Genomic DNA, 12,504 nt, shown 5'->3' with positions numbered 1-12,504 from the left:
GAGTGGGGGAGGGTGAGTTGGTGAAGGGGCGGGGCCCAGCGGAAGGGGCTGGGTACCAGGGGAGGGGCGGGGCCTNCTCCATCGGCCCGCCCCCGCCGCGCAGCTGGGCGACCGGCTAGACTATATCAGCCGCGACTCCTCCGCGCGCCCGCACCCCCTTTCGCCCTGGCCGTGGGAGCCTAACGCCGCGCTCTCCACGAGTCCGCCTCAGAGACCCGCACGCACCACCAGACTCCCCGCGCCCTCCGAGGATGGTGTGTCCCGCGACTACACCCCCACTCCGCCCGCCACCGCCTCGGCCGCCCCGCCCCCACCGGGCCGCCGTGCCCGCCGCAGCGTCGGAGGCGCGCCCGGGCTCCGTGCCGGGGTCGGCCCTATGGGCCTGCGCTCCGGGCCGCCTCCCACCCCGCCCGACGTGGAGGCTGAGCTCAGCGCTGAGTTGTCCCGACCATGGTGACGCCGCGGAGCGTCCTGGCCCGGGAAGCGCCCTTCGCTCGGCCCGTGGGGCTTTGCCCACGTCGGGCGGAGTTGGCGCCTGTTTTCTGCCCCGCGGCATGAGCGCCCGGCCCTCCCCTACCCCCCCGTGTCCTGCAGGTCCCTTGGGGCCGTGGGGGTTGACTGCTGGGGCAGCCCTGCCCGGTGCTGCAGGCCCCCGAGAGCCCGCGCCCGCCCAGCTGTTCGGCCTGTGTTTGTTGTGCGGGAGGAGGCCCCGCTGCCGCAGCGCTCGCCGCCCTGCGCCTCCAGATTGGCTGGCGGTATCACGTGGCCGCGATCAGCTGGGCCCGCTGGCGGTGGGGGCCCGACAGGTCTTCAGCTGCTGCCGGCGGAGCCCACCCGGAGTAGTGTCTCGGGGTCAGCAGCCTTCCTGCCTCTCGCTGGTGGGAGGATAGGCGTCCTTCTGCACCCCCCTTTTTCTTCACCCCTGCGCGGGTAGGTAGTATTAACACCAGCGGGAGTGGGAAACTAAAATTCTACAAAGATCAATTTAATCCTGACACCTACTAATCCTTTCAAGGGAGAGTCAGGGAAGGTATACAGCTCATTTATTTTTAAACTTTTTCTGTTTACAGAGCCCCATTGGTAATTCGAGGATTTTTATTCCAGATCTCTTTGATAGATGGAAAACCTGAAGTAACCTCGGGTTAACCTTGTGTTTTGGAAAAGTTAATAGACTTAGTGGTGAAGTAACTGGGGTAATAGGATCTATGCATTTGCATAGCAACATATAAAGGATTGCAGCTGCATTCCAACAAAGAGGAAGCAAAAGGCATGCAGTATTTCCAGGATACATACTTGTACCAGATGTGAAATGCTTTGGTGGATTTTTTTTCCTGAAAGTTTATTGCATAGTTGTACTGGATTAGGTAAGAAGGAAATTACAAAGAATTTGGTCTTGACACAAGCCTGCAATTTACCAAAAAGTCAGACAAATGAAATTGAGTAACGATACAGAGTTAAATATTAGTAAAGTGTGAAATGGGTATTATGAGAGTTCAAAATGGAGCTGTGAGAAATGAGAAAGAGGAAATAAGAAAGTAAAGCAGCATTCTGAAGTAGATTGGTGTTGATGATTAGACCTAGAAAATGAAGGGCCTTGGGTTGCAACTGGGCAGATGCTCTTGGAGTGAAAACAGACCTGGAGCATTTATAGCTAGAAGCAAAGCAGAACTATGAAATTTGGCACACAAAATATTTTCCATATATCCCTGTTACCTTTCTGGGTGTGTAAGCTTTGGGCTAACTAGGAATACTAGGTAGAATGTACACTCTTTTGAAAGAACTGTATCTTTTTTTTTTTTTTTTACACCTCATTACATCAAATACAGACTTAAAAGATTTTTATCTCTGTAACCATCTTATCCTTAGGAAAGGAATAAGATGAAATCTCAATTATTTATACAAGGAAATTAAGTAAATTGGGATTAATATTAACTTTTCCCTGCAAAGTTCAGCCTGGTGCAGTGGCATAATCCTGTAGTCCCAGCCACTTGATAGACTGAGGCAAGGGGGTCACTTAAGCCTACAGGTTTCGAAACAGATTGGGCAACATAGTGAGACTCTTTTCTGTCCCCTATTTAAGTAGAAGGAAGAAAGAAGCAGGTTTAGTAACAGTAAAAAGTAAAAGGAAATAAGGCCAAAAATTCTGTTGAAAAAAAAAAATTAAGCTTGATTCTACCCTCCAAAAAACAGTCTGTGAAATATGAAGATAGGTCTGAATATATTCATAAGATGTTTGTGGCCATAAAATCTTTTTAGGTTTTATAGTTAATAGCTATGTAAATCCATATTATTTTCCCTGATAATCCTGTGTGTAATGTAGGAAATAAACCTTGTTAGATATGAATGTGCTATATTTGACACCTGAATCAGGAAACCAGACAGTTAAATTATACTCGCGGTCCAACCAATTAGAAGCTTTTTGTATTGCATCTCAACAAATGAGAGATCATGAATTTGCCTTGCCAGGAGGTTTTGGGGGAGATTACCGACTCAGATTGTTTGCTGACTCATGACTTGCTGAGTTATATGACTGGTCTTATTTTCTAAAGATGATTAAGCAGTGTTTTAGAAATATAGTAAACTTGGAAATTGCTTAACAAAACAATCGCTTCCCCCCAATAAAAGCAATTTTAGGAGGGAAGAACAAAAACATGCTTAGTAATTACTGTCAAATGAAGACCTGGTCCCACAAACAGGACATCATTTGACACAGCAAAGTAACTGATCCAGTATTTGCAAGAGGATAACACGGCTTTTTTGTGTCACTGAAATCTTGTCTTGATAAATATTTTGTACAAAAACTAGAAAACTGATTTTATGGTTTTAAACTATTTTCACATGTAACTTTTCAATAGAATTTAATTACAAATCAGTATGAAAATGGTGGAATTGCAGTAGGATTAAGTGTTTACTATAGTAATCAACCCAGCACTGTTAGAAGTTCTTTGGGTTTTATTCCTTGTTTTAAAGAGGAGACTGAAACTAGATATAAAACACACTTCCTCATGATTCCATTTTATCAGAATAATTGCAAAAGAGGAATGGAAGATCATATTTCTTTAACCCTTTCTGTACTAGGCTCCTTCTTCTGAGGTTCCCTGCTGCAGAGTATTCTAGTTGCCTTTGTCTCTCCTGATACCTTAGAAAATCCCCTCTGGCCTGTCCAATAGTGATGTTTGGTGGAGTGTGTATTCCTTGGAAATGTCCCCAGGGGTTAATTCCTTTACTAAGGAAAGGTCTGTGAACTGGGTGTTTTTCCATTAGAAAGTCCTATGAGATGCAAATAGATACCTATTGTTCTCTCTGATATTTTTAGAGCTGGGAAATAGTGTCTTCTTTGGCTAATTCCACTTGCCAGTGTTGAAATGAAACTGGATTATTAATTATAGGGAGAGCTGTTACCTATTTTAAGACCTAGAATTGTGACACTAAGAATTTGAGATGCTTCAGAATGTTTCTAGCTTTCCTCCTGCTGGTAATTTCTATTATCATTGCTGTAATTAATAGAAGGTGAAGCTACTTAATTATTACTGTTTCATATTTTTTATAAGCCTTGCTTTCCTTATCTGTGATAGTGGGAAGTTGGAATGGGATATGTTGTAGAAGGTGATCCAATTTTCCTGACCTTTATTTAGCATTCACTGTGTGCCAGTCACTGTTCTTATGATATGGTATTTCTATTTAATTCAGTCACTCAAAGATGGATATTGTTATCTTCATTTTATAGATGAGGTAGCAGAGGGTAATTTGCCCAGGATTGACAAACTATTAAGGAGAGCTGAGATGAACCCAGGGAGTCTGATTTCAGAGTTCAAGTACCTACCTAGGCTATAATAAGTCCCTGGGGGTAGAAAGAGAAGTAGCAACAGCTGGGTATATATTATTTATTTGTGTAATCTTTATGTAGTTGATCTGCAACTAGCTGAACTGGTTATAAAAATTAAGGATTTTAGCTAGAAGTCCAGGAAGAAAAGAGGAGTGGGATTAAAATGATCTTGTCAGATTTTCCTGTTGATCCTTAAAACCCGACTGCTAGCCAAGTTTCCGATTTTCTGAAGACTGCTGCCTCAAATGAAAAGCTTTTTCACTATCAGTGTATTTTTAAGCAGGGCAAACTTGTTTCTCTAAGGAGTGAGGTAGTGAATATTTTGAATTTTCAAATCTGCAAGTTTATGTAGCAGCTACTCAGACTGTCATTGTAGTGAAAAGGTAGCCAAGTATAAACAAATGGGTGTTGCTTTATTCCAAAAAAGTTTAATTATGACTACTGATGTTTTCTTTTTTGTTTTTGATACCAGGGATTGAACCCAAAGGCACTTTACCACTGAATCACATCCCCAAACCTTTTTTTTTGAGGCAGAGTCTTGCTAAGTTGCTGAGGCTGGCTTAGAACTTGTGATCCTCCTGCCCCAGCCTCTTACAGGTGTCCACCACCATGCTCAGCTAATATTCGAATTTCAGGTAATGTTCATGTGTCACAAAATACTCTCAATGTTTCTTTTTCACCCATTTAATTTTTAGTTTGTGGGCTGTTAATGGGTTTGTCCCACAAGCCTTAGTTTACTGACCCCTGCTTTTAAAGAATACTTAGCAATGAGCCAGATTAAAAATAAGACATTATGCTTCATTTGCTAGTGTAGATAGAAAAGATACCATGGATTTTTTTTAGAAAATTGCTTTATTGATCTGGAAACAGATTAGGAAATTATGTAATCCATCATATTCAATTTTTAAAAGTAATGCATTTCCAGAGGCTTTGGATTCTTAAAAGATAAAAATCTTTTTTTCTCTCCTTCAGATTCTGTAATTTTAAAAAAATTATCTTTTTAATATTTTTAGTTGTAATTGGACACAATACCTTTATTTGTTTATTTTTACGTGGTGCTGAGAATCAAACCCAGCACCACGCACGTGCTAGGCGAGCACTCTGCCACTGAGCCACAACCCAAGTATTTTAAAAGGCAGAGATCCTAAAATGTGATTGTTTCACCAGGATCTTCTGATATAATAAATTGGAAGTTCATTATCAAAATCTGGTCTATGAATTTCATTCATATTTTCATCCTGGCCCCTGGTTCAGGTAATTTTAGACTAATAAGAAGCCTCCAGTTAAACATCAAGTTTGGAACTTTTCTTATTTCAGCCATTTTAGGATTTTTATAACCTGTAACTTTGAAAAATGAGTACCAAAGAGACCTTACCTAAATTATCTGGGAAAGGTTTCCATAAACCTGGAAGTTCAACACTGATAGGTAGCAGAGTGTGCACTTGTATTACTGTGAGACCCCGTAAGGTGCTTCAGATTCAACAGAGGACATTGGTCATCTGTTTTGTACAGAAGATGGAACCCATGAGCACTTTACCACTGAGCCACATCCCCAGCCCTTTTTATTTTTTTGAGGCAGGGTATTGCTAAGTTACTGAGGCTGGCCCCAACTTGTGATCCTCCTGCTTCAGCCTCCTGAGTTACTGGGATTATAGGTGCACTACTGTGCTTAGCAGCAGGCACTTTTTGATATGTTTTAGAACTGTGGCTGAAGAGATTTGAGATTCCACTAAGTTAAGGCAAGTGATTAGCATACCTGGGAAATATTTTAGATGTAAAAATAATCACAGTAAGCAGGTCAGTGGTTGCTAGTGTGGGGGTGGTGATGTCAGGAATTAGCTATAGACTGGTTTGGGGGAATTTTATGGAGATGATGGAAATATTTGAAGGGCAGTTTGTGGTGTTGTCACACAACTTTATAAGTTTACTAAAGATCATTAAATTGTATGCTTATAGTAAGATTTTTTTGGATATAATATTCCTTGGTACAGGAGTTTGGGGTTTTGTGTGTGTGTATGTATGTGTGCACGCACGCCTGTGCTTTTTTGTGGGGCTAGTGATCAAACCCAGGGCCTCTTGCATGTTAGGCAGATAATCTGTTGCTGAGCTACATCCCCAGCCCAATATCCTATCCCATCAGAAAAAGTTTCAAAGTTTATGGGGAGTGGTCTCTGAGCTTTGAGAAAAGGGTGACTGAAGCACATGCCTCTGACTTTATTTGGTAGCACTAGTTCAGCATGAATGTAGTAGCATCTGTGAATGTATGTTAAACACTTGACCTTGAAATTCTATCTAGATGGGATCAGAGTTTAAATGAAGACAGATATGAGGGGAAAGGAGGAAATCCAAAAGTGTTTTCAGAAGTAATGTCAATTTTGAGTTTTTTCCTTTATCTGTAAAAGAAAGGAAATAAGTATCAACTTTAAGAAATGTCAGAATTAATTGTGGCTTGTAACATACCAAGTGCCATGCCCTGTACAGTGGAGATATCAAATAATTGATTAGATTTATAGCAGAGTTCAGTATATCATCCAGGCCCAGAGAAGCCTGATTCAAGTGTTGAATGTTAACTTTTTAATGACCCTACTCCTTAGTCTGTTCAGGCTGCTGTAACCAAATACCACAAACTAGGTGACTTACCCAATAACAGAAATTTCTTACAGTTCTGGAGCCTGGGAAGTGGAAGTCCAGGATCAAGGGACCAGCAGATTTGGTGTCTGGTGGGGGCCTGTTGCCTAGTTGATTTTTGGTAACTTCTAGCCAAGTCCTCACATGGTGGGAAGGGACAAGGGACAAGGCAGTTTTCCTGGACCTCTTTATAAGGCTGCTAACACCATTCACGAGGGTTCTGCCTTCATGACCTAAACATCCTCAAATTCCATCACATTGGTGCTTAGATTTCAACATACAGATTTTACAGGGAACAAACATTCAGATATAGCAGTGGAATTCTAATTGATGTCAGCTTCTTGAGAGTTTGAATAATGAGTCATTACTGGTTGATTTGTAACCCGGCAAGGCTAAGGCCTACCACCTGGAATCTAATGACCATGCAGAGACTCTTCTACTTCCTAAAGACCTTTGGTGCAAGGCATGTTTTTCTTGCTTCTGCTGGATTCCATGGCATTCTAGCTTTTTTTTTTTTTTTTTTTTTTTTGAGGGGGCAAATAAAAATTACATTTTACAGTTTTAAATACATATATAGTGTTCTATAAATGGCAAGCAACCACAACTAGGAATAGTGTAACATAAGGTTCTGCCCAGATATTTTTGGTCTTGGTAATGAATCATATATAATTGAATTCAGTAAAAATAGACTAAAGCAGAGAAAACAAGGCATATTAAGTCTATTTATCCCCAGTACCAGCTTGTCACAGCTGTATTATAATTTTGAGCCAAAGATAGAATGGTGTAGGTAGAAGGTATAGAGAGAATTATTTTGAAGTTCAGGACATTTATTTTCCCACAAAAATCTTATCTCCCATAGTCAGTCCAGAAAGTTATAGTTAGTACTGCATTATGGTTGAGATAAGTTACAATATGAATATGTTATTAAAAGTGTGAAGGAAAATTAGCTTTAAAATCTCAAGTCCCAGAAACTGGAGGCTAAGTGACTGCACAAATACTGTAGAATGTAAGAACTATACTATCACAGTTGAGCCTCAAAACCTTGCTTTTGATTCCTTTCTTTTAATGATCAGTTAAGAAACATGACCAAAGTCAGCTCACAGGTTTGTTGAATGCTCCTTTTATATTGAGAGTCAAAAATCAAATGTTGGTACAAGGACGAAAAAGGTGAACTGTGTAAAGCAGAATGGAGAATGAGCAGCAGGGGATAACTGAAGGGGCAGTGTTGCTCTAGTATAGTCGGGGATGCTACAGGAGATAACTGTGTGGACACCCTATGTTGCTAGATCTCTCCATGGTTGAAAAGAACCGGAAGTACAGGCTCTTTTCCTAAATCTTAAATATCAGGACACCATTTTTTTTTTTTAAATGAAGAATAAAAACTGGAGTGGCCCAAATAAAATGTGTCTGTTTTGTTCACTGCTGGATTCCTGGGCTACTGAATGAGTTCATCCTACAGGGCTCTGACTTAACAAATATTATGTTCTGAAGTATCCTGAAAAAGTAATGCTAGAATCTTGAAAGGCTATAAAGATAGGCAATGAGTATTATTACTTTTTGTTGCTCCTTTTGCAGAAGTGTAATCAGAAAATTATATACACCTTAAATCCGTGTGTTTGTGTGTGTGTGTGTGTCTGTATGTATTGAACCCATGATGCTTAACCATTGAACCATATCCCCTTTTTATATTTTATTTAGAGACAGGTCTTGCTGAGTTGCTTAGAGCCTCGCTAAGTTGCTGAAGCTGGCTTTGAACTCAAGATCCTCCTGCCTCAGTCTCCTGAGCTGCTGTGATTACAGGCGTGCACCACCATGCCCGGCTCAAATTTGTTTTTGTGACTCTTGTTAATATACTGATTTTACTTTGACTAGCTGGGTTTTTTTTTTTTTAATGTTCCAAGCTTGGAGTAATTATATTCACTATTTTTTATTCCTTATTAAATTTTCATATCCTAGTGATTAAGGGAAGTGATAATGTTGTTTATAACAGTGACACTTCTGATGACAGGACTGCCTAGTGGTTCAGAAATTTATAGATCTAAGAAGGAATGGAATTTGCTTTTTCAATTTATAATGATGTTCCCAAAACTTTAAGATGACAGTGGTTTCTTAAAAATCCAGAAAGTCTATTTTTTTCCCCACCATAGGGGCAGCTGTATCAGCTCTGTGTGTCCTTTTAAAGATGTATATTATTAAATATTTAAAACTCAGAATTAACTCCCTTAACTTTTGAAATATTGATGTTTGATTTTCCTAGTTTCAAAGGTTTGTTTCAAGTTTTATCTGTTGAGAGTTTCAGCACTTTGGGGATGTATTGAATATGTAAGATTTCTTAAGGATAAGCAAGTTATATAATAATAAGAAAGAAAGCATCTCTTAGCATCTCTTATCTCCTTTTACCTTTTCTGTTCTGAGGCGTGACCTCAACCATTGTGGGTACCCATTTTGCGGGGAGGCCCAAGAGAGCAGTGGAAAAAGAGGTTTGTCTTTGAGTAGGGCAGGGCACTCCAGCTGATTTTTTTTTGTTTGTTTTGTTTTGTATTGTATTTAACAACTGTGTCACCTTTGGCCAGTTAATAACCTTTTTAGACTTGCTGTGGCTAATCTGTGAAGTGGGGGTGGTAACAGCCTGCCAGAGTTGTAACAATTTTGAAATAAGTACTTAGTGCAGTGTTCCTAGACTTGGGACAGAGACCTAACTGAAGTTAGTGCCATCGCTCCTGTATAGTTACAGATGTACCCAGTGATCACAGACCCACTCACCTTATGCTCTCAAACTGGACTCCCCTTCTTGTTTTTAAATTGCCCTTTTTCCTACTCTTCCCCAGTCATCCCACACGTACTCCACAGGTCTTTTCTCCGATTGCACATGCTTAGAATGTATCCTCAACACCTTTGCTGAACTTTTTTTTCATCTCTGTGTCAGTGCTTTGTAAGCATTCATTTTCTGAAATTCCCACTTAGTTCTTTTTTTTCCCTTACACCAGCCATTCCTTGGCCTTGCCTAAACAAGTGTATTTCCAAAGCCCTCTGCTTTGGAAATGTTCTAAGCTTGGAATATGCCTGTTTATTTGTTCAGTGTGTGAACTTTGGATCCTTTTGTTCGGGGTCAGCTATTTTACACAGCAAGCACAGAAATTACATGAATATAAATGATTCTCTGTGATACCCCCAAATAGTAACGTGTTTTACTATAATGCATTTCTCATTCTTTTCCATTTGTTCCTAGGTTTTTTAGAACTTCAGCTATCAAAATGGGCAGAATTTTCCTTGATCATATTGGTGGTACCCGTCTGTTTTCTTGTGCAAACTGTGACACAATCCTGACTAACCGCTCAGAACTCATCTCCACTCGGTTCACAGGTGCCACTGGTAGAGCGTTTCTTTTTAACAAGGTTGGTGAAAAATGTTTCGTTCCTAAATGGACCCAGTGCACATATCTGACAGCAATACCAGAATACCCACTCAGAGCTTAGAGATACCAGGAAGATACAGAATGAGAGCTGCAATCTATAGAAATTATTGCTTATTGATTTGTCTCTGATGGGACCTCTGGGAGACATTACTAGAAGAAGATTTTTAACCTTGAAAGTTTAAAGAATGTATTATAAGAAGGATAGTCTTCATTTCTTCAGAAAATCTCCAATATAAGAATTTGTTAGTGACTTCTGCATAGACTGTGGAAGGAGGGGCCAAAATGCCTACTTTCATCCCCCATCTATCACTGATGTGTCCATGCCATGCTAAACTGTTGTAGCTTGGCAGTAAGAGAATCATCTAACCAGCTCCTCTTGCTCCAACTCATGCTCACCAGTCCTCCTGAGTATGATTTGGTTCATTACATGGGCCTGTGAACATTAAAGGCTTTTCCTGATTTGCGAATATTTGTCCAATCTGCCTGCTTCTGAGATTACTGATTTGATCAGTTAATGTTAACATAGTACAGCACAGGTGTTGACATACTGTGGCAGGCAAGTTTGCCTGTTTCCTGAATTTTAATGGAATACAACATTGCCCCATTGTTTGTTTGTTTGTTTAAATATGTCTATTGCTGTTTTCATGCTATAATACCAGAGTTAAATAGTTTATTATATGTTCCTTTACAAAAAAGTGAAGTGTAAAAGTATTATTGGGTCTGCAGAATCATCTTAGAACTCAACTTCATTGTGTTCATTGTCTTTGAACTCACTTGAAAACTGAATTGCAGTTTATGATTTTATAGTAGGCTTGGTCTGTCCTAGCCCATTTGTATATAAAATATATTTTCAGAAACACATTTGACAAACTTTGATGGCATGTTCTTGGTGTAATAGTTTCTTTTACATTGATTATCTTAATTTGCACTCATTGAATAGTGATTGGTAACAATTAGATCCAAACCTGTATTTCATGGCTCCAATTCCAGGACTCTTACTTCACTATGACACAGAAATATAACTAACATATATAAAGAGCATGACATGGGCTAGTGCAGTAATGCATGATTGCATTAGATGTTCAGTATACTGCAGTTTCCATATATTCACTTATCTCAGCAACTTCTAAAACTAGAGAAGTTGTAGGTTTGACTAAAATAACAACTTCTGTTTTCTGAAATTGTTGTTATTGCACCAATCATAATATATGGCATGCTTATTTGGCAAATAATTTACATGCCTTTGCAATTTTGTTTTCACATGTTTCTTAGGTAGTTAACCTACAGTACAGTGAAGTTCAAGATCGGGTCATGCTCACTGGCCGCCACATGGTTCGGGATGTGAGCTGCAAAAACTGCAATAGCAAACTGGGATGGATCTATGAGTTTGCTACTGAAGACAGCCAGCGTTATAAGGAAGGCCGTGTGATCCTGGAACGTGCTCTAGTTCGAGAAAGTGAGGGCTTTGAGGAGCACGTGCCATCTGATAACTCTTGAAGAAAAAGAGATAAATCCATCTTTTCCCAGGTCTCCTTCACTGAAAACAAAAATCTACTTACATACACTGTCACCTTAGCATCAGAGTCGGATTCATGAACTGCGGAACAAGAGGTTGTGAGAATCTAAGATGGAACCTTTCTTTTCTTTTCTTTTCTTTTTTTAATTTTGTATTTTCCATCCAACAGCAGTGTGTAGAGAGAATATTATGCAGTTGCTGTTAACTTTTTTTCCCTGTGTTTACATCTTGAGGCAGAAGAGTCTCTGCAGCTAAATGGTAGGCTATGTGAGGAAAAAAATCTGGGCTATTAGAGTGAAAAAAGTGTGTTTTATGTAAATTTTGAATGGCGAATATGTCAAGAGCATGGTTTTTAAACTTATTTGGGCTTCATTTTAAAACTTTTTTTTTTTAAACCCAGTTATTTCACTTGATTTGCTAGCTTCAGAGAAGAGATCCGAATCTGTGCCCAGCGCTAAAGGCTCAGTGTTAGCATGGCTTGTGCTGGCCCGTGTGCCATATTCTTGTTGGAGATGAACCGTAGCACCAGAGCCCATTCTTCCTTGTCAGTCTCGATCCAAAGATGTCACCATTCCTAGTTACTTGTCACCACATAACTGGTGTTGATTGGAACCTTTTTCTGAAATGGGGCAGAACTGCTTGGTTGTCTTTTTCCATGTAACTTAAGTATAGTAATATAAATAAAGTAATAGTTGGATGTTTTTGGTCCTGTGTTGCTTTTAAAAACCTTATAAAAGAAGAGAGTATTTGATAAGTAATTTCATAGTGGTTAAGTGTTTCATTTTTTAAGTTAAATGGACTACTTATAAGATATTTGTGTAAATGAAAGCATACTGTTTTAAATCCACAGTATTGCATTTAGAAAACAGTTGAACAGAATGTCAATGTGCATCCATGCAGAAAGCATTTAATCTGCATCTGTTTTAAAAGGAGGGGGAAATGAAGCAGCTTATCTAAAAATACTGCTTTACAAAGCTTTACAGTATTTTTCAGCCGTTCCCTCTTCAGCTGAGCATTGATTTCAACAAGTCTGTAGAGCCTGCTAGTTTCATCAAAGGACTAGATCTCACAGTAGCATTATTTTTTCAGATCTTCCCTTAGAAGTTTGGCTATTGAAAT

General features: G+C 39.8%; 1 protein-coding gene across 1 annotated transcript; it reads left to right on the top strand.

Moving 5' to 3' along the window:
- Positions 1 to 423: 423 nt before the first annotated feature.
- On the top strand, positions 424 to 12,082 carry Ypel5 (yippee like 5). The gene is made up of 3 exons (XM_015479803.2): positions 424 to 930; positions 9,684 to 9,849; positions 11,142 to 12,082. Exons 2-3 carry the CDS (start codon positions 9,709 to 9,711, stop codon positions 11,364 to 11,366), a joined length of 366 nt encoding a protein of 121 aa, XP_015335289.1. The 5' UTR covers positions 424 to 930; positions 9,684 to 9,708; the 3' UTR covers positions 11,367 to 12,082.
- The last annotated feature ends 422 nt before the right edge of the window (positions 12,083 to 12,504 follow it).

This window comes from Marmota marmota, unplaced genomic scaffold (assembly GCF_001458135.2).
Source record: "Marmota marmota marmota unplaced genomic scaffold, marMar, whole genome shotgun sequence".
NCBI lineage: Eukaryota > Metazoa > Chordata > Mammalia > Rodentia > Sciuridae > Marmota > Marmota marmota.
Note: the sequence above shows the minus strand (reverse complement) of the source record. Positions and strands in the feature narration are given on the sequence as shown.

What these genes read in the sequence shown, in the direction of transcription:
- Ypel5 (XM_015479803.2), top strand. Translation starts at nt 9,709, where the DNA reads ATGGGCAGAATTTTCCTTGATCATATTGGTGGTACCCGTCTGTTTTCT. An exon ending in GAGCGTTTCTTTTTAACAAG is followed by an intron (nt 9,850 to 11,141) that starts GTTGGTGAAAAA and finishes CATGTTTCTTAG; the next exon opens with GTAGTTAACCTACAGTACAG.